The sequence below is a fragment of the Lepidochelys kempii genome, chromosome 2 (assembly GCF_965140265.1).
Source record: "Lepidochelys kempii isolate rLepKem1 chromosome 2, rLepKem1.hap2, whole genome shotgun sequence".
NCBI lineage: Eukaryota > Metazoa > Chordata > Testudines > Cheloniidae > Lepidochelys > Lepidochelys kempii.
In genome coordinates this window covers 76,482,451-76,508,537 of record NC_133257.1, presented here as the reverse complement: position 1 = coordinate 76,508,537, position 26,087 = coordinate 76,482,451, and the positions used below count along the sequence as shown (strand labels likewise).

The window sequence follows — 26,087 nt, the reverse complement described above, 5'->3', positions numbered from 1 at the left end:
CCTTTTTTGAAGATGGGCACTACATTAACCTTTTTCCAGTCATCCGGGACCTCCCCCGATCGCCATGAGTTTTCAGAGATAATGGCCAATGGCTCTGCAATCACATACGCCAACTCCTTTAGCGCCCTTGGATGCGGCGTATCCGGCCCCATGGCTTTGTGCTCGTCCAGCTTTTCTAAATAGTCCCGAACCACTTCTTTCTCAGCAGAGGGCTGGTCACCTCCTCCCCATGCTGTGCTGTCCAGTGCAGTAGTCTGGGAGCTGACCTTGTTCGTGAAGACAGAGGCAAAAAACAGCATTGAGTACATTAGCTTTTTCCACATCCTCTGACACTAGGTTGCCTCCCTCATTCAGTAAGGGGCCCCCACTTTCTGTGACCTTCTTGTTGCTAACGTACCTGAAGAAACCCTTCTTGTTACTCTTAACATCTCTTGCTAGCTGCAACTCCAAGTGTGATTTGGCCTTCCTGATTCCACTCCTGCACGCCTGAGTAATATTTTTATGCTCCTCCCTGGTCATTTGTCCAATCTTCCACTTCTTGTAAGCTTCTTTTTTGTGTTTAAGATCAGCGAGGATTTCACTGTTAAGCCAAGGTGGTCGCCTGCCATATTTACCATTCTTTCTACACATCGGGATGGTTTGTTCCTGCAACCTCAATAAGGATTCTTTAAAATACAGCCAACTCTCCTGGACTCCTTTCCCCTTCATGTTTTTCTCCCAGGGGATCCTGCCCATCGGTTCCCTGAGGGAGTCAAAGTCTGCTTTTCTGAAGTCCAGGGTCCGTATTCTGCTGCTCTCCTTTCTTCCTTGTGTCAGGATCCTAAATTCAATTATCTCATGGTCACTGCCTCCCACTACCTCCTTTTCATTTAATTTATTATGAAATGGATGATAGTTAATTTTTCCTTTCCCAATGGGCAGAGTAAGTGACTCTCAAAGACCTGAAGAAGTGTATTTCAGAAATGTGCAATAGAATTTGTATTTTCCTGGGGTCAAATTCTGCCCTCAGACATGAATGTGGGGCTTTCACTGAATTAAACATAGGCCAAGCATGTGCATTCAAGGGAAGAATTTGATTAATTACATTTACAGCATAGAGTATATTGCTTTTGGAGAACAGTGAAACAGTTATGCATATCTGCAAAATAAAAATGTTTACGCATCTACGTGATAAAAAACTTCCAAAGAATTTAATGTAGATATTATTTATACATATACTTTATAAGTAGGAATATGGCAGACAGCTGAATTAGTACATAAAGTTTTATTTAAAGTTTTCGCCCTACAAGCAAGCTTCATTTACACATTCTAATATTGTACAAAATTTACATTCTTTTTGACTTATTCAGTTAGCACTTTCCTTGGTCATGCCTTTCTGAAACGTAAAGATTTACATACAAGCCTCATAAATCTTTAAATTATCTTGGTAAAAAAAGAACCATTTAAAAGGACAACAAATACCCTTTTAAAATGGTACATTTTAGTAGAGACAGGTAACAGTCAGTGGTTTATGGCAGACCTTATCCTGATCTTAAATGTCATTCTAGGTTTCCTCGTTTAATATTGTAACATGTTTCCTTTTCATATATATTTATATACTTTAAACAGAAAAGAAAAAAGTCATGATTGCACCAAATATATTTTACAAGGGATCCCTTGGATATGAACAATACAAATAAATACAAAACCAACTAAAATTGCACTATACAGTAGAAATGGTTTGAGATTTCAGGGTATACACTCTACCTTTATGAGTTCCTTAATGATGCTATCTGTGGCTTTCGAAAATAATTTGTTTAAACAACTTTTTCTGCATGGGCAGCTGCCTCACCAATTCCTTTACTGCATTTGTACAGCCTCAGTCTCTACTGAATTACTCCAGTTTTACTTCAGTGTAATTCTGTTACATGCAAGAGAGTTACACTGTCATAAAACTGGAGTGATGCCATGGAAAAACAGTCCCACGGTATTTATTCTCCATTGTTTATATCACTCTCTTGGAAGCCTGAATGTATAGTTTAATTTCCAACCAAATTCGTTCTTTTTCTATTTCTATATCTGTAAAAAACACAATGATTTCCCCCCTCTGTCTATTCCTACTGCAGCAGAAGCTAACATACAGTGGCTGTTTGCTTCTTGTTTATGTATCATCATCATCAATTTATATCAACAGAAATATGCACAGCTTTGGAAATACTCAGCCCGATCCCTACTACCTTTCACAGTGTAAACATTTACAACTTTACAAATGAAGGGTCAGATCTTCAGCTGGTGTAAACTGGAGTGCCTTAACTGATTTTCATGGAACAAAGCCAATTTACATCGGCCGAGGAGCTGGCCTGAGTGCAAAGTGGACGTAAAACACCAGTGATCCAGACTGGAAAAAAGATTACTAACTTCCCATAACTGTTGTTCTTTGAGATGTGTTGCTCATGTCCATTCCATTGCAGGTGTGTGTGCTCACCACATGCACTGGTGCTGGAAGTATTTTTCCCTCACTGGTATCTGTAGGGGACTGGCTCTGGTGCCCTCTGGAGTGGCGTGCCAGGATAAGGGATACCGCCGGTTCCTCCCCGCCTCAGTTCCTTCTTGCTGGAACTCCAACAGAGGGGAAGGAGGGCGGGTCATGGAATAGACATGAGAAACGCATCTCGAAGAACAACTGTTACGGAAGGTTAGTAACCATTTTAAATTCTTCTTCAAGTGCTTGCTCATGTCCATTCCATGTTAGGTGACTCCCAAGCAGTATCTCCGGAGGCAGGTAGGAGTTCATGGATGTGTTAATTGCAACACAGTTCTGCCAAAGCCAGCATCATCTCTGGCCTGCTGGGTAATGGCGTAGTGGGTTGTGAAGGTGTGTACCGATGACCATGTTGCAGCCCTGCAGATATCCTGTATAGGGACTTGTGCCAGGAAGGCTGCTGAGATGCCTGAGCTCTAGTTGAATGGACCGTCACTATCGGTGGAGGTACAACCTGCGCCAGCTCATAGCAAGTATGGATGCAGGTAGTAATCCAAGATGAAAGCCTCTGAGAAGACACTGGGAAACCTTTCATCCTATCAGCTACTGCGACAAAGAGTTGAGTCGATCTGCGAAAGGGCTTGGTATGCTCTAAGTAGAACACCAGAGCCCGTCTGATATCCAGGGTGTGCAAATGCTTCTCCTCATTGGATGCGTGAGACTTCAGGCAGAACACTGGGAGGAAAATGTCCTGGTTAACGTGGAAAGGCAACACCACCTTTGGCAGGAAGGCAGGGTGGGGACGCAACTGAACCTTGTCCTTGTAGAACATTGTACATGGGAGCTCTGACATAAGGGCTTTAATCTTGGAGACTTGCCTCACTGAAGTGATATCCACAAGGAACACAACCTTCCATGACAGATGCAAAAGAGAACAGGAGGCCAGAGGTTCAAAGGGAGGGCCAGTGAGCCTAGAGAGGACTAGATTAAGGTCCCAGAGGGGCACCAGGCCCCAGACTGGCGGAAAAAGCCTTTCAAGGTTCTTAAGAAACCTGATAGTCATTTCATGCACGAATACTGATCTGTCCTGGACGTGGGGATGGAAGGCTGAGATGGCTGCCAGGTGCACCTTGATTGAGGAGAAAGCTAGGCCCTGATGTTTCAAGTGAAGCAGGTAGTCCATAATGGACTGCAGAGAATACTGAGTAGGGGTGATCCCCTGCTCCAACACCCAGCAGGAGAAGCGCTTCCACTTTGCCATGTAAGTCGCTCTAGTGGAGGGTTTTCTACTCTCCAACAGAATACGCTGGACTTGACTGGAGCAGGCCTGGTCCTCTGGGTTCAGACGTGCAGCGTCCATGCTGTGAGGTGGAGAGAGGTGAGGTTTGGGTGCAGCAACCTCCCGTGATTCTGAGAGAGTAGATCTGAGTGGTTGGGAAGTGTCCATGGGGGTGATGTTGCCAAGTCCAGGAGCATGCTGAACAAATGCCGGTGTGGCCATGCTGGGGTGATCATGATGACCTTGGCTTTGTCCCTTTTGATTTTTAGGAGGGTTCTGCTGATAAGTGGGATCGGAAGGAAGGGTACATCATGTCACGTGTCCAAGAAATGAGAAAAGTGTCGGAGAGTGATCTGCTGTTGAGCCCTTGGAGGGAGCAGAACCAATGGCACTTCCTGTTTCATCTGGTGGCAAACAGGTCCACTTGGGGAGTTCCCCATGTGAGCAGAGTCAGGATGAGCTCTACCCTGACATCTGGTGATGAGTTGTGGAAAAGAACTTCAGGGGCTGATCTCATTTGCATAGGCACACCTACCCCGCCTAGATGGTCACTTTGGCTGCTGTGGGATCCCCAGTTTCTCTGTTACTGGGGCAGGAAGAATAAAGTGTTATTATCCTGATTATGTGAATCAAGGACAGTGGAACTGTACTTGGCTTTTTGTTATGATGGAGGGACTTGCCATCAACTAAGTACCACTTGCTAGGCAAGGGATATGGGTTCCAGTGAAAGGAGAGAGATTGGGCATAGGCATTTGTACCTTGCGGTATTGGGCCCCTTCTGAGGGTCCTAAATGCCAACTGCACCTCCTTCTCTCCTCACTGTGTAATAGCAGAGCTAATTTTGATTCCATTAGGAGTCTGGTTACAGATTGCAGAATTGACTTCACTTTAGGCTAATGGTGCACCAGCACTGGGGCTCCCCTACTATGAGCTGAAATCACTAAAGAGCTGAAATCACTGAGTACTGTGTTAGGTATCAGGGAACCTGAAGATATATTGGTGAACGGCTTGCAGGATGGCTACCGGAGACGAGCAGCTGGTGGAGCAGGCTCACAGGCTGGCTATCAGGGAGGAGCAGCTGGCGGAGTGGCTTGCAGGACGTCTACTGGAGAGGAGCGGCTGGCGGTGAAGGCTACAGCAGAAACCCACGGAGAGGAGGGGCAGTCGGAGCACATAAGGTGCCCCTTTACTCTTCCCCCCCCATTTCCACACAGGCTGGGCGGGGTTAAAACTCTGCAGATGAACTTTTGAACTCTGGACTCACCAAGGACAGAGACAGAGACTTTTGGGTTGCTGGACTTTGGGGTTGTTGGACTTTTGGGGTTTTGGGTGACTTTTGGGTTGCTGGACTCAAGAACCAAAGGGAAAGGACAGGCCCAATTTGCTTGGGGTGAGTTTTTGCTCATGGGTTGTGTTATGAATCCTGTTGGTGGTGTTTCCCCAACATAATGCCACATTGTTTCTCTCTGTTATTAAAAGGCTTTTCCTACACTCAGATTCTGTGCTTGTGAGAGGGGAAGTATTGCCTTTTAGAGGCGCCTGGGGGAGTGTGGTATATATTTGTCCCAGGTCACTGGGTGTGGGCTCGAGCCAGTTTTGCATTGTGTTATTGGAACGGAACCCCTAGATACTGAACCCAGCCCTTGTTGCTGCCCACTCTGATGGGCAGAAGGGTTACATTTTCCTCTGGAAGATCATTCTGGCAATCTCCAAGTGGAGGCACCACTCATGGTGAGAACAGAACGACCTGCTGAGGTGGTCTGCCAGCGTGTATCGGATGCTGGGAAGATGTAGAGCCTCGATGTGTATGACATGCTGGATATAGAATTCCCACAGTTGGAGGGCTTCTTGACAGAGAACTGAGGACCGTGCGCCTCCTTCCCTGTTGACATAGAACATGGAGGCTGTATTGTCCATCAACACCTGAACTGCCTGATGGGATAGTTGCAGGAGGAACACTTCACAAGCCGAACAGATGGCCCTGAGCTCCCTGACATTAATGTGCAGTGACAACTCTTCCTGGGACAACTCCTGGGTCCTTAGCAATCCGAGGTAGGCTCCCCAGCCAGTTTGACACTGGCACCAGTGTGGTTTTCAGGGTTGCAAAGGGTATTCCTTCAGACATGTTTACTGGGTTGGACCACCATTCCAGAGCAGTAAGTACTCACGGCAGAATCGTAAGGATTCTGTCCAGGTGGTGCCTCGGAGGGGTGTAGACTGACGCCAGCCACATCTGGAGGGGTCTGAGCCTCAATTGCGTGTCTCAAACTACATAAGGGCACGCTGCCATGTGCCCTAGCAGTCTGAGGCATACCCTGGCTGTGGTGATAGGATGGCTCGTGAGTTGAGCGATGAGACCAGACATTGTCTTGAATCTGGGTTCCGAGAGAGAGGCCTTGATTCGGATAGTGTCCAGAACTGCCCCAATGAACTCTATTCTTTGCACTGGGACCAATGCGTATTTTTGTTCGTTTATCAAGGCACCCAGTGCTTGGCACGTGGCTTGCACCACCTGAACGCTGCGATGGACTCGTACCCGTGAACAACCCTTGATGAGCCAATTGTTGAGGTGTGGGTAGATTTGAATGCCCTGGCACCTGAGGTAGGCTGCAACCATTACCATGCATTTTGTGAACACTCATGAGGCTTTCGCCAGGCTGAATGGAAGCACCATGAACTGGTAGTGGGATTGCCCCACACAAACTGCAGGAACCTTCTGTGCCCTTGGAAAACGGCAATACGCGTCCTTCAAGTCGAGGGCGGTGTACCAGTCTCCAGGATCCAGGGAGGGGATAATGGAGGCCGGGGGACCATGCAGAACTTCAACTTCTTGAGATACTTGGGGAGGCCTTGCAGGTCCAATATGGGGCACAGATGTCCCTTGGCCTTTGGAATGAGAAAATACCAAAAGTAAAACACTTTCCTTCTTAGGTGTAAGGGGTCTTCTACGGCCCCAACTCGCAGGAGGGCTTGCACCTCTTGGGCAAGAAGTTGCTCGTGAGAAGGGTCCCTGAAGAGGGACAGGGAAGAGGGATGGTAGTGGGGGGTAGAAATAAATTGTAGGGTATACCCCCCTGCCACAGTGTTGAGGACCCACCGGTCCAATATTATAGCAGCCCAAATGGAGAGGAAAGGAAAAAGGCGGTTTGAAAACAAGAAGGGTGCAGGATCCTGGCTGCAGACTGGGAGATCGCCCTTGGGCATACCCTCAAAATGCCTGCTTGTTATCAGGCGGGTAGTGGGAGAAGCCCGAGTGGGAAGAAGCGGCTGGTTGTTGGCCTTGACTGCACTTATAGCCCTTGCCCTTCCTATGGTAGGGCTCCGGTCAGGCCCGACCGCTTGGTCTTTGAGGTTGCAGTTGTCTGAACTTCTTTCTAGCGGGGGTCGGTGTTTAGAGACCCAGGGAATGTAGAGTAGCCCTAGAGTCCATGTAATCTCGTGTCTCTTTGTTCTGCAAACAGGGCTAGGCCATCAAAGGGGAAGTTGTGGATTGATTGCTGAGCCTCTGTCGATAGCCCGGAAGACATCAACCACGATGCTCGTCTCATTGACATGGCCATTGTGATGGACCTGGCAGCTGAGTCCACCGCATCGGAGGCAGCCCGAAGGGAGGCCTTTGCCACATTTCTCCCTTCATCCAAAATGGCCAGGAACTCTTGACTGGTGTCTTCCGGCAACGAGTCTGCAAACTTGGCCACAGACTGCCACACATTGAAATCATACCTCCCGAGTAAGGCCTGGTGGTTTGCCATCATAATTGGAGGTTGGCAGATGAATAATTTTTTCTGCCAATTAAGTCCAGCCTCTTGCCATCCTTGTTTTTGGGAATTGGGCTGGGTTTCCCCTGCCTGTTCCTCTTCGTTGGCTGCAGAGACCACTAAAGAGTTTGGGCCTGGGTGGGAATACAGGTATTCAAACCCTTTAGCAGGGACACAATACTTTCTCTCTGCCTGCTTGGAAATGGGCAGGAGAGAAGACTGGGTCTGCCGTAAGGCTTTTACCAGCCTTACTACCCCTTCATGTACCGGGAGCGCCACTCTAGATGGGGCTACTGCAGCCAGAATGTTGAATAAAGTGTCAGAGCATTCTGCCAACTCCTCTGCTTCCAATCCCAAGTTTGCCGCCACCCTCTTCAGCAGCTCCTGGTGTGCCTTGGCATCATCCTGTGGCACTGTCTTGGACAGTCCTGCCACTGCCTTGTCGGGTGAGGATGACGAGGAGGCGAGGGTGGGAGAGGGGCTGCCTCAGGGTCCCTTGCATGTGTGGTCTCCACTGAGACCGGAGGGTGCTTCTGGGCCCCTTGATCAGACCCCTTTTCTGATTCCAGGGGAGGGCGGGAGACTGTTCCCGACCTCCTCTCTGACGCCCCTAATACTGAGCGTTGCATCTGAGTCTCTGATGCTTGCGGGACCCCGCATGGGTTCCAAAAGTACCATGGGGCTGGCCATTGGCCCTGAGGCCATGCACTGGCTGGTGGTGTGGGAGGAGCCCCTCCCGAGATCTGGTTGTGTGCAGCGGGACTGAGGGACCCGCTATCTCCTCAGCCTCTGAGCCCGAGGAGGAAAGTTTCTGCCGCGGGGAACAATGTAGTGCCGATGCTGCATCCATGACCCCTCCATGCCTGCTATCCCGGTGACTGTGGCTGGAGGACAGGTACTGGGATTCCGGGTCCTGGTGCCATCTCTCCGGGGACTGACAGCGGAGCTTGGCAGATTGGCAACAGTACACCAGCAATCCACGTCTAGAGCGCTGGGACCACAGAGATAAGTGCTGTGAGTCCAGCGATCTGTGTCTCGGTGCCAGGGACCGGTCTTATGGCCTCACGGCGATTGGCCTCACGGTCCTGGTGGACTTCATTGCCCTGAGGAGTGATGCCCACGCTCCAGCGACCGATGCCAGGATTCCAGGTACCGGTGGCATGCTACGGATCTGCATTGACCATAAGGCAAGCAATGCCACACTTTAGGGAACCAGTGCTGAGAGTCCAGCGACCAGTGCTAGGAACTCTGGTCCATATGAGCAGGTTGGAAGCGCCTCCTGGGGGATCCCTGCTTCAGTGTCGACCGCCATGGTGCTGTGGAGAAATGCCGCACATATGGAGACAATTGCACAGACCCCAGTGCCAGCTTCACTCTAAAGCAGGGGTTCCCAAACTTGGTGCGCAGCTTGTTCAGGGTAAGCCCCTGGCAGGCCATGAGACACTTTGTTAACCTGACCATCCGCAGGTAGGACTGCTCGCAGCTCCCAGTGACCGCGAATTGCCGTTCCCAGCCAATGGGAGCTGCGGAAAATGGTGGCCCGGCCTGTGCTGCTTCCCGCAGCTCCCATTGGCCAGGAATGGCAAACCGCGGCCACTGGGAGCTGCGAACGCCCATACCTGAGGATGGTCAGGCAAACAACGCGTTTTGTGGCCTGCCAGGGGCTTACCCTGAACAAGCCACGAACCAAGTTTGGGAATCCCTGCTCTAGAGACAACTAAGTCTTGACGGGGCATAGGTGGCACCAGCAAAGACATGATGTCTTTTGCAGCCTGGAAGGCCTCCGGCACGGATGGAACCTCCAGGTGCCAGGAACCTCTGCCACTACCTGGGATAGCTCCCTAGGAGGGCTGGATTGCCTAGCCAGCAATGTAGGTGCCTGGCTGGGCTCCAGAGACATGCTGTCCCTTATGGGCCTACGCTCCTCTCCGGACTTTTCCTTTTCAGTATGGGATGTCGGGGAACGCCCTATCCCGGTGTGCTTCCTTTGCATTTTAGTAGGTACTGGGGACTGGGACCGGCATTGGGACACTGGTGCCGGTGGCACACTTCACACTGATGACGCTGTGCTTGGAGTGGAGTCTGATCTCAGTGGCTTGGAAACCGGCGCGAGGGCCGACTCCTTGAGGAGCGCTCTCAGTCTTATATCCCGCTCCTTTTTAGTTCTTCGCTTGACGCTCTTGCAAATGCGACACTTATCGCTAACATGGGTTTCCCCCAGACATTTCAAGCAGCTTTGATGAGGGTTGCTGATCGGCATAGGCTTTTTGCAGCAATCACAATGCTTGAAGCCCGGAGACCGAGGCATGCCCCATCCCTGGGCTAAGTCCCTTAGGGGACTATCTAACTTAACTACAGTACTATTAAGAGAACAAAATAACTACTTATCTAAGAACTATTTACGTACTAAACAATAGGAAGAACATTGGGTAAGAGTGCTTGCCGAAGAAAGGAGATGTTCCAGCACCCTCACTGGCAGTAAGAAGGAACTAAGGGGGCCGGTGGTGCCCCTTATACCACCATATGCACGCCACTCCAGAGAGCACCAAAGCTGGTCCCCTACAGATACCACTGAGGGAAAAACTTCCGGCACTGGTGCATGTGGTGAGCACGCACACCATGAGCAAGCACTCAAAGAGGAAGTATTTTATATGCATTGTGTACAGGTCAAAATCCTTATGCAAGCCAAGAGGAAGTAGAGAACCAGGCACAGTGTTTGTAAGTCAATTACTGCTGCAAAAGGAAGACATAAGCATAAAAACACATAGGGCCTGATTTGCCACTGCCTTGCACCCTATCAAGTACAACTGTGTAAAGTGGGTGTAACATGTGACTGTTCTGATCTGGTAGCATTTTGCACTCACTTTACCAGATGTAAACAACTAAACAAGGTATAAGGCAGTGGAAAATCCAGCCCTGTATTCTTCTGGATCAACAGGGAAAACCTTTCAAATTATGAACATCTGAAGGTAAATCAGAGACGAGGATTTTAGCCACTTACCAGAGTCCCTGCAAATCTATGCATACTAATTTAAAAGTCCAAAGAGGTACCATTATGCTTAAATTCAGTGTTCTTGTCTTTGAAAGCAAATAGCAAGTGTGTTCACTTCTAATGTTAGTGAAAATGAAGAAGAATTCTTGTATGTTTACTGTATCAATGGACTGTGTTGTCTTTTAACTGCTTATGAGAAAAACTTACTTCGTAAACCCAGAATTTGAGGTTTAGGCCAAGATTTTAGTCACACTAGCTATAAAAACATTCATTCCATTGATTTTAGTGGCATGCCTCTGCAGTGTAACTAAGAGCAGAATTTGTTCCTAATCCTTAAAACCACTATTGCAAGAAGTGCTCTGTAAAGCATCACTTTCATTGTAGTCTGCTCTTCACTACACTTACATAATGGGGACTTTGAAGGCAGAGTGTAAGAGAAGCCAAGTTGTGCAAAAATGGAATGACATTTCTTTACCTTTTATGATCTTTTGATGCTGTGTTGCTTGCAGAGCATATGAAGCAGCTGTAGGTTAGGATTACAGAGGAGGAGACAGTTCTGCAATGCAGAGTGAGCTTTTCGGTATCTGAGTTTTGAAGCATTCATGAACACAACATCCTCATGACTTCACATAGATCACATGCAGGTAGAATACAATGCACAAAACTGATCTTGTCTTTTCAGGCTGTATTTGGACATTTAGCCTTCATTTTTAAAAGTTAAAATCCATGTGAAGAATATTTCTGTAGCGGGAAAAAAGTTAAAATCAGTCTGAAATGGCAGTCTGTCAGCATGTAATGTTCGGTGTGTTCTAGCTACTTGCTTCACAAGACACCGGAATCTATCTGAGATGAGACTTTTTGTTCCTAGTTTGCTTTTAAAGCATAAATCTGAAATAAGGGGTCAATTACGGTAGTTTTATTTTGCCAGGAATTCTGTTCTATTAAAATATTTACGTCACCCGTCATTACTTTCCAGAATGTAATATTGTTCATTTCAGTGCTTCTGGAATATTATTTGTTGTACGGTACACAGGCTGGCAGTATGACAGTCGAACATGCAGGACCTGCAAGTGGCTCAGCTACATCTCCTTCTAGTTCTGTCCAGGTTCCTTTCTCAGGACTGTAGCAAATAGTAGAAGATTTGTAGGCTCCCTAGAATAGAACAAAATCTTATTGGAACATTGTGAGAGTAAAACTCAAATGGCAAATTTGATGTAAAGATAAAAGGCCAAGATTTTCAAAAATGAGTGATTTTTGGATGCCCAACTTGAGACACATTAAAGAGGCTCAATTGTCATAAAGTGCTGAACACTCACCCTCTCAAAATCAAGTTCCTCTAAAGTATCAGAGGGGTAGCCATGTTAATCCACAAAAACAACTCCTCGTTGTTCCTCTAAAAGTGTCTTTGGTGAGTTATACAAGTATTGAGGGACACAAAATCACTACTCAATTTTTCCAAACTATACCCTTCTTTTGTACCACTGCACCTTGTACAAATTAAAATAATTTATTCTAAACTATCTTATCTTAAAAGGAAATTGAAATAATGAAAAAATGGTAAAAGTTCCCTACAAATGACTGATACTCAGATTTAAAAAAACCTGAAGCTGTCTTAAACCCATCCATGTCCTCTTCCCCAACTTCATTAGTGCATATACTCATGTACATCATGCAAATAACATTACCAAAGTTTTGCTTCATTTTTTCTAAAGTCAACTATAGAGGGGCTGATCTTCCTCTTACCTGGCAGTAAATCAGAGGTCAACAGAGCTACCGTGCTGTACAGCTAGTGTAAGTTTGAGGAGAACCAGGCTCAATGTGTTCGTAAAAATATTTCAGTCCAAGTCAATGGGACTATTCATGTAAGTAAGGGAAGCAAGGTCTCAAACATACGTTAAAATTATGCTTGTTTAATAATGTCAAAATGTACATGTAGGGCTACATTTTCAAAACAATTGCATGTACTGTAACCTATAAAAACGTACATGGGTGCCAAAAGGCAATTGTGCAGGCAGATACACACTTGCAAATAGGCACTTTACACAGAAAGTTCAATCAATAACACTTAATTTTATGTAGTACTTTATGGTACTGTACCACTGACATCAATCCTGGCTTTAAAACACTGTATGACATCAATTAAACCACACAATAACAGAATAAAACAGGTAGGTAAGTACTAATAGTCCCCTTTGGGGAACTTAGAATGTGAAGTGACTTGTGCCATGCCAGGCCATGCAGGGAGCCAGCAGAAGAGCTGAGATTATAACCCCAGACCTTTTGATACCTGACAAGTGTGCTAAATCCTTTAGACTACAATATTTCACAGCTCCTGTTTTGCATGCCCAATCCCCAGGGGTCAGTGCAGCTTCTTGTTTTAAATGTATGTGTGTATTTTATGGATGTAACGTAAGCAACTGCCTTTGCAGGCTAAGGCCCAGAGTTTTAAAGCTATTTAAGCCTTGCTGCTCTCAGCGTTGCAACGCCTAATTGATTTAAGAGCTTAAGTCCCATTTTCAAAAGTGAGTTAGGCACTTAGTCATTAAAATCCCACTGTTGGTTAATGTCCTAATTGCCTAAATCACTTCTGTAAATGAGGCGTAGGCTCCTAAGTCAGTTGGGCAGCGCAACACTAAGTGGAGCAAAACCTATATAGCTTTAAAAATCTGGGACTCAGCCCTTAATCTATATTTTCATAATAAAATAAAATTGGAAATGAAATAAGATTATTTCCATCAGAAAATCAATAAGTAATGCCAGCTTTACTAACCAAGCTGTAAATCAGCCTTAAGAACATTTTCAATGCATCCAAGATTCTGACAGCCCTTGATTTATATTTTCAGCATTTTTTAGAAGAAAAAAAGAACAGGCACAACTTTTTTTCAGACAGTAACTAAAAACTGCCTCAGGAGCCATTTTCAGAAAACAGGTACACACCATACTCCAGCTGTAGCCTCCAACAAGGTAAATACTGTCATCAAGAACTGCGCATCCAGGGCCACTGCGACCTTCCAAAATAGGAGTCTGAAGAATATTCCACTGGTCACCTTTTGGATCATAGCATTCCACAAGCATGACATCAAGATGGGAGAAACCTGAATAAAATATTTAAAAAATAACTTAAAGCAGGCTTCTTTAAGTTTCTAGATCCTTTTTAAAAGGCACATTTATTTATAAAGAACAACTGCAGCCACCTCTAATAGGTACCTGATGAACGGTAATAGTTAATAGGAATTTTCTAAAAAATATGAAAGTCATATTTTTGAAATATATACATGAAAGATATATGCCTGAGGTGCAAAGTCTGGATCTGAAATTCTGCGGTGAATTTGTATGCAGTGTTTTGGTTTGGGCCCATACCTATTTTTAAAAAGTGTGAAAATACACAGTAACAGTTCCAATACCAGCCTTAACTCTCCAACCACCATCCTGCATTTAATTTCCACGATCACCCACTATCCAGGAATAAAGATACCGTACTGGCCTATGAGTTACAAAACTATCCACTCCCCATCACAGAGATCTCCCATAGGCCTGCGACCGCATTGTCTTACATTACCCTCCACCAATAGGCCACGCACAACAACTATAGATGGAGCCCAATTTTACGCTATTAACCTTACTTATATAGTTCAGAAGCCCCATGCCACCAAAACCAGAGGTCAGCTTTTTCCACATCCACCCTGATTGTATGATGAAAGACTCCAAATAGCCTACCCTTACAATAAAAGCCTAAAATATACCTATACTTGATACAGGCCAGCAGGATACCTGCAGATGCTATCATAATGCAACAATCTAAGTTATTCAGGGAAAACTGGCATTTATTCCATATGGCCACTAGTGAGGGTCTTCCACCTATAACTGGAGGAGTGAGGGTAAAGGGACAGAAAGATAAAGCTAGTGATGGAAAATGTTCTGAGTATTTTGAGACTTTCCAGTGTTTAGGTTTTTGAAAAACTAAAATTTCTTAATTTTCAGTTGTTTGTTTTTAAACCTTAACTTAGAACTTCCTGACTTCAGATGTTTGGAGTTTTTGCTTTTTAAAAATATTTTATTTACAACAACTGTTTTAAATTAATAAATATTTAGATAGAGCCTTAGCACTTTCTCAATGAATCTTTTTAATGAGGAAATTTCTCTATTATTAAAAAAAAAATAAAAATAAAATTTTTCTATTTCTTCCTAACACTAGTAAGTTTAGAAAAAAGTCATTTTAGAAAAGAATGATGAAAAATCTTACCCAATATACAGATATGTAAGCAAACTCCTCCAATGTTTATTTCTTTAACTATTTCAATTTATACTAACTCTTTAAAAAGCACCTAACCCAAGGACTCCCGGGCCTCTGTCATGAATCAAAAATACAACTGCATAACAAACAGAACCAAACCAGAGGCTTCTCTTCATCCCAAACTAGAAAATAACTAAGAAATGATGAAAGCAGACCCCAAGTTAAGAAATGATGAAAGCAGACCCCCAAGCAATATTCCTCCTCACTAACCAATTATCCTACCCCAGAAGTGGGGGCAGTGTTCCCTGAAGATCAACAGATCCAAGCTATTCTGGACAAACATGGGATGGGGAATAAGTTTCAAAGTTTAGATTTCCTCAAGTAGAATGTCTTGCTAGTAGCTACTATTTTATACAGATGGGGTTCCAGCTTGCGCATCAATGCTGACTTCTTCTGCAGCAATAATGCATGGTGAGAAGCTATCCCTAAAGTAGACAGGTTCCAAGCCATTTAGGATTCTGTCATTCATAATCAACATCTTAAACCTCACCCAGAAACCACAGATAGGCAATGCAGAAGCACTGGTGTCATATGCTTCCAGAATGATATTCTGCTTAATAAGCAGGCTGCCATATTCTGAACAAGCTTCAGTTTCCCGCTGATTTAAGGTGTAGCCTCATTAGTGCATTGCAGCAGTCATGAAGGGACAAAGACATGGATTATGGTGACACAGACCAAATCCACAAAAAGAATGGTCACCCTCTCCTGACTGAGATGGAAAAAAGCCATCCTGGTCACTGCTGCTATAAAATCATTAAACAGCAGCTGGGATGCAACGACGCCCCCAGATTGTGAAAAGGTGGGTACAAGTCTTCCAAGCAAGAGGTAGATATAAACGCGCGTTCTCTCTCTCTCTCTCTCTCTCTCGTTGCTTCCTGCAATCAACCAGTATCACCTCAGTCTTATCGGCATTGATCTCAGCCAGTGAGACCTCATCCATGCCCCAATCTCACCCAGACATTGAGTAAAGCATGCAATAGCACTGGCTGGATCAGACAAGATAGCGAAGGAGAGATGGGTATCATCAACAAAATGAACATACTGCAGCCCATGCCTCCTCATTAACCCTCCTACTGGCCCCAGACACAAGAATGGAAACAGGGAGGGAGACAAGATGGAGCCCTGTGGAACACCACATATGAGTTCCCTTAGAGATGATGAGTAATTGCTTGAAGTTACCATCAGGGAATGCTCAGTAAGGAAAGAATGAAGAAGCCACATAAGAGAAGTCTTATGATACCGCTCTTGTCAAGAGAAGAACACCTACCAATGCCACCACCACTGTTGTACTTGTGCCAATTGCAGGTCTGTATCCAGATTGTCAAGGAGATCTGAGGCATCTAGGTTCTCTGAGATTGATTCTCCACTGCCTTGTGGAATCATTTACAATTGTGCAAAGTAGATGCAAAGATATTGTAAAACTCCATCAAATCGGAATGGTAGCACAAAGATACAAGCACAATGGGAGAATTAAGATCCGTATGTGGAAGCCTACGGACAATATATATGTAAACAAAGAATTAGGTACTCAAAAAAGGCAAAACTAGATCTGTGCTCCAGCTTTCATTGCGGCTCAATGCATCACACAATTCTGAGATCTTCACGTTAAGCCATTTTGAGTTATGAGTGGACAAAAGAAGTTAGAATAATTTTTTTAAAGTGTAAATCCACTCTTTTTTGATAACAGCTTGTTAGACTGGCAACAATAACTTCTCTTCTTTCAGAGATCAAGTCTGAATTTTTTAGAAGGGGTCAAAATGTGGTTTAGAATTGGCACCATCTTACAGTCTAGATTGTGGAGTCTATTATGATTCTATCATTCTCATAATGCCCCTCTGAGGTAAACTGTATTACTGCCACTTTACAGATGGGTAAATTGAGGCCCAGAGACATTAAATGATTTGCCAAGTTCACACAGGTATTGAGTTGATCAGCTAGAAATAGAAAACAGGAGTCCATGCTCCCATTACATGTGCTATCCTTTAGACAACATTTCCTCTTATCAAATACCTTAAATCTCAAGAGAGCCCAAACAATTTTGTTCTTAGGAACATTGCAATAAAATTACAGCAAGATGATCTGTTTTATATTTCTATCTTCTTTCTCATCAAAGGGAACAGAAAACAGAAAAGAGAAGGAGAATTTAAGACTTTCTGTGAAAGGGCATTTGGTGATATGGGTAGCCCATAACAATGATGCTTGCAAAATTATTAGTTTATGTCAGGAACGAACAGGTGTGATGAAATGATTTTGTATCACAGCAGAATTTTCAAGGGACCATAATGAGGCCAATCCAGTGCGCGCAGAATCTGTCAAAGATCCCCACCCCTAAAAATTGTAGTTATACCCACAATTAGTTATGATGAGGTAAAGACACTGACATTAGTAGAGATCCAGCTTCATAAAAGAGTTCTTTACTACCCCAAGTCAATGCAGTATTTGTTGAAGAATCCACACTACAATCCACTCTCCCATCCCTTCGCTTACAGTTCTTCTTTGAGCTCCTCATCACAGGGCAAATAAGAAGAAATGTTTTCCAAAGAATTCTTTCTCAAAACAACAGACTGCATTTTGGTAGCAAAGATGGCAAATACCCCACAACAGAGAGCAACTCAGCCATGGCTGAAGCATACAAGGCAAAAATATGGTACAGCAGAAAATACAATGCTTGTAACACGTTCCATTTTATTTGTCCGATGAAACTGGGAGATGCCACCAGGGAGATCAGAACTCTGGTCACAACTTCCTGAGTAAAGAGACCTTACTAAACTATTACAGTTTTACAGTTCCATTTAATTTTAATCAGCACATGTTCAAATGTACTTTAATCAACGTTTAATATACTTTAATATACATTTAATCAACTTTAATATACTTTAATCAACATTTTGCTACTATATGGAACATATGAGTCAGGGAACACAAAGCACTTTGTTTACAACCCCCACATTGAGTAGGCCAGATCTTAAGGCCGAATCCTTAGCTGGTATATATCCGTGCTAGTCTAATGGAGTGATACCCTCTATTTATTAAACTGAGGATCTGAACCTCTATTTATAAAACATTAAGAGTCCAATGCAGAAGGACTTCTGGGAGCAATATGAAAAATATGGAAATGCACTCTCTTTAGTTAAATGTACATAGTGTTGCAGTAAATAAGATGCAGTAAATAAGTCCCTTTACTTATTGCTTTCCTCTGTTGCAGGGAAGGACAAAATAGAGCCTAGAAGAAGAAATGAAGAGGAGAACATTTCCAGTTTTTACATACCTCTTAATTTTGTTATTCCAATAGAAAAAAGAATGGTGGAGCTCTGTGGGAATAAGACTAAGATGAGCAGCTTCAGCGCTTGTGTAGACATGACAGCGACAGCACGGATGCTCCCATCACTGTAGTTAATCCACCTCCCTGAGAGGCAGTAGCTAGATTGGCAGAAGACTTCTTCCATCAACCTAGTGCTGTCTACACCAGGGGTTAGATTGGCTTAACTACGTCTCTCAGGGTCTCACATCCCCGAGAAAAGTAGCAGGGTCAACCTCACTTTTTAGTGTAGAACTGTTTCAAAGAGCAACATTTCAAAGAACTCAAAAGACTAATACTTTCAAACTTGGCACCTAAAAGTGGCCTTTTCAGGCGTGCAGTATACAGATAGCTTCTACTCCTTCTTTCTTTTGGCCTGTCCCACCTTGCAATGCTCCTGTAGGCTGCACAAAACTGGCTAAACCAGTTCTGCACTTGGCATAGAGGCACTATCTGCCACAATGCTATTTACTGAGAGGACTTTATGCTTCCCTATGGTCCCTATATGTACCCGCTAAGGTGCTTCAGCCAACTATGAATACAGGGGAAAATTTTCCAAAGTGCATGAGGCTATGTTTACAAACAAAGATATGATTGTATCACAGGTAGTCATACCCTTGTTGACATTAATCTAGCTAGCACATGTAACAATAGCAGTGTAGATGGAGTGGCATGGGCCTTAGCACAGGCTAGCAACCAGAGTACGTACCCAAGCTCCCTACAGGGACTGTACTCTTGTTGCTAGCCATGCTGAAGCTTGCGTCATCATAACAGGGTTGTCCATAACCGGGTCATAGCAGTACAGCCAGGGGACATATGCTCAATCATGAACTCCCCTTACAAAGGAAATATACCTTCATTAATGAAATGTAAATGAAGATATCGCCTTGCAACAGCAATTTGCCTGTGAAATTTTGTATGTCTACACTGTTATGCTACATTTACACTACAACCTAGTGATGCAATTCCCCTGCTCATATACACATGCTAAAACCGGTGGCTATGTAGTTGGCATGGCTCAGCTGTGCTTCTGCAGCCCATGCTATTGTGGCTATCTTGCTATTTTATACTCACACTATTTCGATGGCAGGTAACTTGAGTATGTGTAAACAAGCAGGGGAATCCCACTCCTTGCTCATAGTGTACAGATAGCTGTATTTTCCCCATATTAGCTTGATTAAAGCTATGCATGCTACAATCATACCTTCACTTGTAATGCAGACATACCCCAAGTGTCTCATTGGGACTTAGGCTCCTAAGTCATTTAGGCACTTTTGAAAATTTTACCCATAGTCATTTTCATTGCTTCTCCTGCATTGTCAGTTAGTTTCCCCTTTTGTCTGTGTGGCTCTTTCATGCTGCAACAGGGGAGACAAAACAAACACATTTGATTATAAAATGACAGACATTGGCAGGGAGACACAGGGGCAGGAGAGGTGCATGAAACTTCTTTAAACTCATTTTTTAAACTGTCTAGATTAGACAGCATCCTTTTAACATCAATGGGAGTGGCATGTATGTATTGAAAAAAGAACACTGGATGCCTATACACTAGTCATTAAAGAAAAGCTTTTAAAAGATGAAAACAAGAAACCTTTAAATAGAATTAATAAAGAATTAAAATTCACAGGCTACATTTAATATTAAAAAGGGATTTTAAGTCTCTAGTCCTAATAGTTAATGGATGGTTTTTCATTAAACCAAGGGTTTGTTTCTCTGTGCAGCTCTGAATAAAACTCTTACTTCACATCTTAGAAAACGATTAGGAGGGAAATATTGCTGTTACATTTGGGCCAAAGAATAGTCTGTTTGTTTCACTGAATTCATGGTAATGACAAATTGTCCATGCTTTTGAGTAATGGAAGCTCCTGTTTTTTTTTATTATCCAAAGCATTCATTACTCATATATTTAATGTACTGTTATAATTTTGAAATAATTTGCATAAGATGTTTTTAAAACTGCTGGCTCAAGCATCCCGTTAAATTGTGTTTCAGGGTTTTTAAACTTAGTTTAACAATGACTAGCTAACAGAAATGCCCTCTGTCCAGAGACAGGACATTGAAATGTTGTTTTGCTATAAAAAGGTGACCTTTCAAATGGTTTCCTCCAATTGCATACAGTCGATCATTCATTACAGCCAAAGTGTGGATAGCTCGCTTTGTGTTCATGTCTTGTTTTCGGGCCCAGATGTCCATTACAGGGTCGTAGCAGTACAGCCAGGGGACATATTCTCCATTATGAACACCCCCTACAAAGGAAAAATACCTTCATTAATTAAATGTAAATAAAGATGTTGCCTTGCAACAAGAATTTGCCTGTGAAGTTTTGTATGTAGCAGTAATTGGAAAAGAGACTTGCCTGAAATATATATCTTGCCATTGTGCACTGCTCCTGCATGCGCTGCTAAAGGTTGCGGTAAAGAAGATACATAACGCCATTCGTTTGTCTCTAAATTATAGCATTCCACGCTGGACAAGTAGCCAGCTTCATTTCTTCCACCAATCACATACAAGTTCTTATCAAGCCGACATGCATAGAAACTGGCTCTCCTAGAGTAAATAAATCAATAAATAAAAATCATAATCCAATTAGTTACTAAGACAATTCTTTCGTTCTACTCTTTGAACTAAATTAGCTGCTACTTCAAGTTCTACTTCAAAAAGGAGTGTCTGTAGGTTTCAAATGTTTAGGGCCATTTAAAGATTGGATCTGGTTTGCTATGAAATATGTGCTCTGCATCAAATGAATACTTTGTTTTTCGTGTCAAAACAATTAACACACATACATCTGGTGAGGAATACCTTTTTCTCCAAAGCTGTTTGTTGCTTTTAACGCCACGGAAGGATAAAAAGGTGCTTATTAATGTTTGGGGCATTTGGTACTTTGTAAGGATATAACAACTTAGTAAGACAAAGTGAAAAATGAGGTAGATAATGTAACAATAATAAATTATCTTGACATTCACTTTCTTTATGGTCCTTCAAGGGTCATTGTTCCCAATTTACTAAGAGAACCACATCATCAACATTTTTCTTCAATTATCCTTTTTTTCTTCTTTCTGCAGTACTGCAAATAGAACAACTTTCCTTAAGTTAGGCACGGTATTACATTTCTGCCCTTTAACTCACAAAGATCCAAGTAACTAACTCCGAACAAGTTGTAGCGATCTGTGTGGTTTCACATGCAACTCAGGTCCACAGGAAGCTAATCATTGTTTCTGGTCAGGGCTGTGTGCTGACAGGACTTTTCCTACACTTTGCTTTCCTGGGTCCTTCCAAATTAATGTTAAGTGTTTACCACAGAAATAAAAAGAGAGTATTGGGGGTCTTTTGAGATTTTCCTAGTTTGGGCCAATCCTTACTTATGGAAGACTCTCCTGATGTTAATGGGAGATTTCCCAGAGTAAGAATGGCAACATCAGGCCCTTTAGTTGTAAAAAGCATCAGTATGAGGAAGAAAAAAGCAGCGCTGAATAGCTGTACATTAGGACTAGCACATAGTTTAGATGATAAGACTTAGAGGGCCCAATCCTCCAATCTTTACTTTTGCAACATTCCCAAGGGAATCCCCCAGACTGATACTGGTGTTTTAGACACTACAAGGTACAGTTCTATTTACTCAGGATAACTGACATACTATATCCAATTCATAACTTGCGAGTGTAGCATCTATAGAAAGCAACTGGACAAATTTTTCAAATTTGCGTAGCTAATATAAGACACCTAAATTGATATCTAAGCAACCAAGTTTGAAAAGGGGAGCCTTTGTCTATTACACAGCCAGTCTTCTGAATCACAAAATAAAGTTCCTTAAGGCATCACACGGATTGTCAAGTTTTACTTAGGCCTTGATCCTGCAAGTCTTTGCAAGGAGCAAAGCAGTGAGCACAAGATGAGCTGAGGCTATGTGTGGATATTAGTAAGGCTAAACAGTAGGCATAATACTCCACACTGAACTGAAACGTTAAATCATGTGTTGCCACTCCCTTGCAGAGTCGGTCAAGGGAGTAGAATGACCAAGTCTGATGCGGTCTAGCTGCTTCCAACCATGACCTTATTCTTACTATGAGGCAGGAGAGATTTGGTGCCCAGGAAGCAGTGCTCTTGCTTATGAGGAATTGGGTTGTTCTAAACTTTCGGTGCTGCCTTTTATTTTTATCTTGTGGGTACATGGGCAACCTCAAACATACAGGATCAAGCTCTTAGGTGCAAGACCTAAATACTACAGGAATGGCAATGCTATCAGAGGGAACAAGGCTCACAGCTAATACCAAAAGAGAACACAGCAGAAGATGGCTGAGGAATGGCTCTGGACATAGCTCCTGGCCTCAGCAAGAGCTGTTAAAATAAATTATGACCATTTCATCCATCAATCAGTGGTCAGCTAGAAGTTGCTGCCATGTATTCTCTGCATTATCAGGTAGCACATCATACACATTTTGTACCCTATCAGTTTATTCTCAGACCGGTTAACTAAACATTTATAAACTTGACTCCCATCTTTTCTTAGTACTGGCTATTTACAGGACATTTTAATAAAATCTACGTCCCCTATTGTTTTCCTACATAGCTACATTCAGCTAAGACACTTTTTTTGTGAGTATGGTCGGACTGTATGGTGGGGGGTGGGTTATTGAGGGTTTGTTGCAAGTTTTGGAGTTTATGGAAATTTATTGGGCCATGTTACCTTTTGGTATATATTTAATATTTTGTTAATAATCATAGCCATTTTAGTATGTGGCAACTTATAAAATATATGTTTTTGTTGCCAAAAATATTTTACATCCTCCTTCTATATGATAGCTTTGGAGGCCTGCACAATATTTACTAGATGTAGGAGGCATGTGATTGTCCAATAAAATGTAAAGTATATCTTAATGAACAACTTTCTTTGTGCAAAAGTGTGTATGTGAATTAGTTATTTACATAGTGTCAGCAAAACACAAGGTGCTTAGACATTACAATTTGACATCAATAATATAAACATCTACATAATTGGCAGTCTCTTTAACTTTTGTTCAGTCTCAATATACAGCACTAGTTACAAATGGCAGATCTTACTATTTTAACAAAAAATAAATAAATCTTAATATTGTCCTGTATGTGTACTCCTAGTTTCATCCACAGAGTGTCACTGTTAGGAGCAAAAATGAAAACGCGTGCTTCAGTCTTCTGATTAAATGTGTGTGTGTGTGTGTATATATATATATATATGCAGAAACTCCAACAGCAAGGATTTCAAGTTTCCCTCATCTTTTTTCTCCACAAAATACTTTATAAGAGCACTGTGTAAAAGCAGTGCATAGTTAAAAGTCTTTTAATTGCTGTAAAATGTGCTCCAGACTACAATATAATATGAAAAGTCTCAGCCTTAGGAATTTCCCCCCAGCAAAACTGGGAAGAGACTGTCCACTCTAGTAAGAAAAATTATACTGGACTCTTTTTGTGGATCAGAGTATTGGTCCTGCATTTTGCCACCAGCAGTAGCCAATACCTGATGCTTCAGTAGACAGTGAAAAAGACCGCATAATGAACTTAGCTACATTTTACAATGCTGTACATGAGAAAGGAGGACAAAATTCCTTCCTGATCCTCACAGGCAATGAAACATTAAATCTGATAACCAATCTTAGGTTGAATAGCTACTAATGTTATTAGTGGTCATAAGAAAGTCTGGATCTTTTAAAAGAATACTATCAGATTATTTTTGGAGGAAAAGGTTTTTTTTTCTTACGTTTAGTTTACTTACTAATAAATCCATAGATTAAAATTATTTTTAAATTACTTTATTTGTCTCCAAAATATTGTTTACTTTCTCATTTCACTTGGCTTTGGACAGTAAAACAAGGCTGGCAGTTTCCAGACAGCTTCACTTTCTGTTTCTCAAGCACTGGTACAATGTTGTATTTTTTAGGTTATAAACAATGCAGAGGAAACTTTAAATAAAAGCTTTTAACTGAAAAAATTCAAATATCATGGAAATGTTTTGAATGATACAAGTTTTGTAACCTGTAATTCTGGACTGAAACTACTCGATGGTTTCTCTTCAGATCTAGGAATATCATTTGAGTCTGACATTTAGCAGCAGTGAATTCCATAGGTTGGGCAATATCACTGCTATAATGATATTTCCTTTTAATGGCCTTATTAGTTTAAATGCAATGCTCTTCAAAAAGTACCCCATTGTGCTTGGATCAGAATATTGGTTCATCTACCGTTACTGGATGGAGTAAGAAGGCAGGACTGATCAATTTTTACTTAATGTAATATCTAACAAGTTATTTAATATTCTCATAAAGTGTTATACACAATAAATATTAAGTATTAACTCAAGCAAACTGCACAAAATAATTGGCTTTAAAGAAAAAGCAAAACATGCTGCTGTGGCATTGAGTCCATAACGGGAATTAGATATTTGAATATTTTTTTATAACTCAAAAATAAAATCAGTCTAATATGGATTTCAGCATATGAGATAAAAGTTCATCTGTCACAGATTTTACACAGATTTTTAATTTAAGAATTTACTGCATGTGCACAAGACCCACATTTACCAGACAGGCATTTTAAAGGAACCATTAATCTGGTTGATTAGTCTCAGACTAAAATCCCTTCATAGGTCTTGACTTTATGGACCATAATGAGTCAAAAGGATCCACTAAACAGACTGTATTGTCAATGGTGCCTGCATTGTGCCAACAGACATAGGGCTTAATCCTGCACTCCTTACTTGGGAAAAAAAAGCGTATTGACTTTGAAGAAGAGCACTGTGTAAGCTCAAAAGCTCTCTCACCAGCAGAAGTTGGTCCAATAAAAAGTATTACCTCACCCACCTAGTCTGTCTGTTGACTTTACCAGGCATTTTGTATGAGTAAGGAGTGGAGGTGGGATTGCTTTACAGTTTTGTAATTAGATATATTGTCTCCTAAAAACTGTCATGTTAGACCTTGATGCAAAATGCTGTAACACCTCTGAGGAAGTCATTACAGGCTAGGAAGTAACATTACACATTTTAAAGAAATTCCTAATCACATTTTTCAGCAAATTCCCCATCCTTAGAGGCTCTATCCAGAGATAACTGACCACTGCCTGAATTATGTATCCTGAGTAGAAGGGGTGAAGGTTAATTGTCTCATTCTAAAGCCCACCAGCAAAAGGGACTATTATGATTAGAACATTACAACAAAATTTTGTAATATTTTAAGTTACTAACCATTTTGAACAGTGATTTATCACCAGGCAGAGTAATGGGGAAATGCTGAGCAGTCACAAGGCTTCAGAGGATTTCTAGTTCTTGGTAGAAACCCACCAGATACTAAAGCTGACTTTCACTAGGGGCTTTGATCCAATGCCCATTGAAGCAAATGGCAGTCTTCCAAATGACTTCCATGGATGCTGTATCAGGCCCTAAAAGCATCTATAGTATGTTAGGTTTCAGAGTAGCAGCCGTGTTCGTCTGTATCCGCAAAAAGAACAGGAGTACTTGTGGCACCTTAGAGACTACCAAATTTATTTGAGCATGAGCTTTTGTGAGCTACAGCCCACTTCGTCAGATGCATACAATGGAACACATAGTAAGAAGATATATATACATAAAGAGAACATGAAAAGGTGGAATATATATATCTTCTTACTATATGTTCCATTCTATGCATCTGATGAAGTGGGCTGTAGCCCACGAAAGCTCATGCTCAGATAAATTTGTTAGTCTCTAAGGTGCCACAAGTACTCTTGTTCTTTTTGTAGTATGGAATTACTACACTCTACCACTGGGATAACTAGCAAAGAAAATACTCTCCGGGTTTGTTGAAGAGATGGGTCAAATCCAGAATCTTGAGGCCAAGGAACAGCTTCAAGTTTTCAGATGGTTAAATCTGAAACCCATACCTAATCAAGATCCAAACATCACCTCTTCTGATCATCTGTAGTTTATTTCACTCTCTTCTATATCACAAATAAAATGAGTATAGCACAGACCCACCAGGCATGTTGTTTGACACAACAC

At 42.5% G+C, this 26,087-nt stretch overlaps 1 protein-coding gene across 6 annotated transcripts in view; it reads right to left on the bottom strand.

The window, feature by feature from the left end:
- Positions 1-245: 245 nt before the first annotated feature.
- Positions 246-26,087, bottom strand: part of KLHL14 (kelch like family member 14) — an 86,237-nt gene continuing 60,395 nt past the window's right edge. For 2 of the 6 annotated variants that reach the window (XM_073331290.1, XM_073331289.1), the window contains exons 6-9: positions 20,442-20,632; positions 20,173-20,331; positions 13,428-13,585; positions 9,172-11,642 (exon numbers count right to left, since the gene is read on the bottom strand). In XM_073331290.1, coding sequence (XP_073187391.1) covers positions 11,502-11,642; positions 13,428-13,585; positions 20,173-20,331; positions 20,442-20,632 — 649 coding nt within the window. In that variant the 3' untranslated portion in view covers positions 9,172-11,501. Of the gene's footprint in view, positions 267-9,171; positions 11,643-13,427; positions 13,586-14,713; positions 19,441-20,172; positions 20,332-20,441; positions 20,633-26,087 lie in introns of those variants that run through there. The other 4 variants (XR_012157227.1, XR_012157229.1, XR_012157228.1 and 1 more) reach the window with 4 other exon arrangements.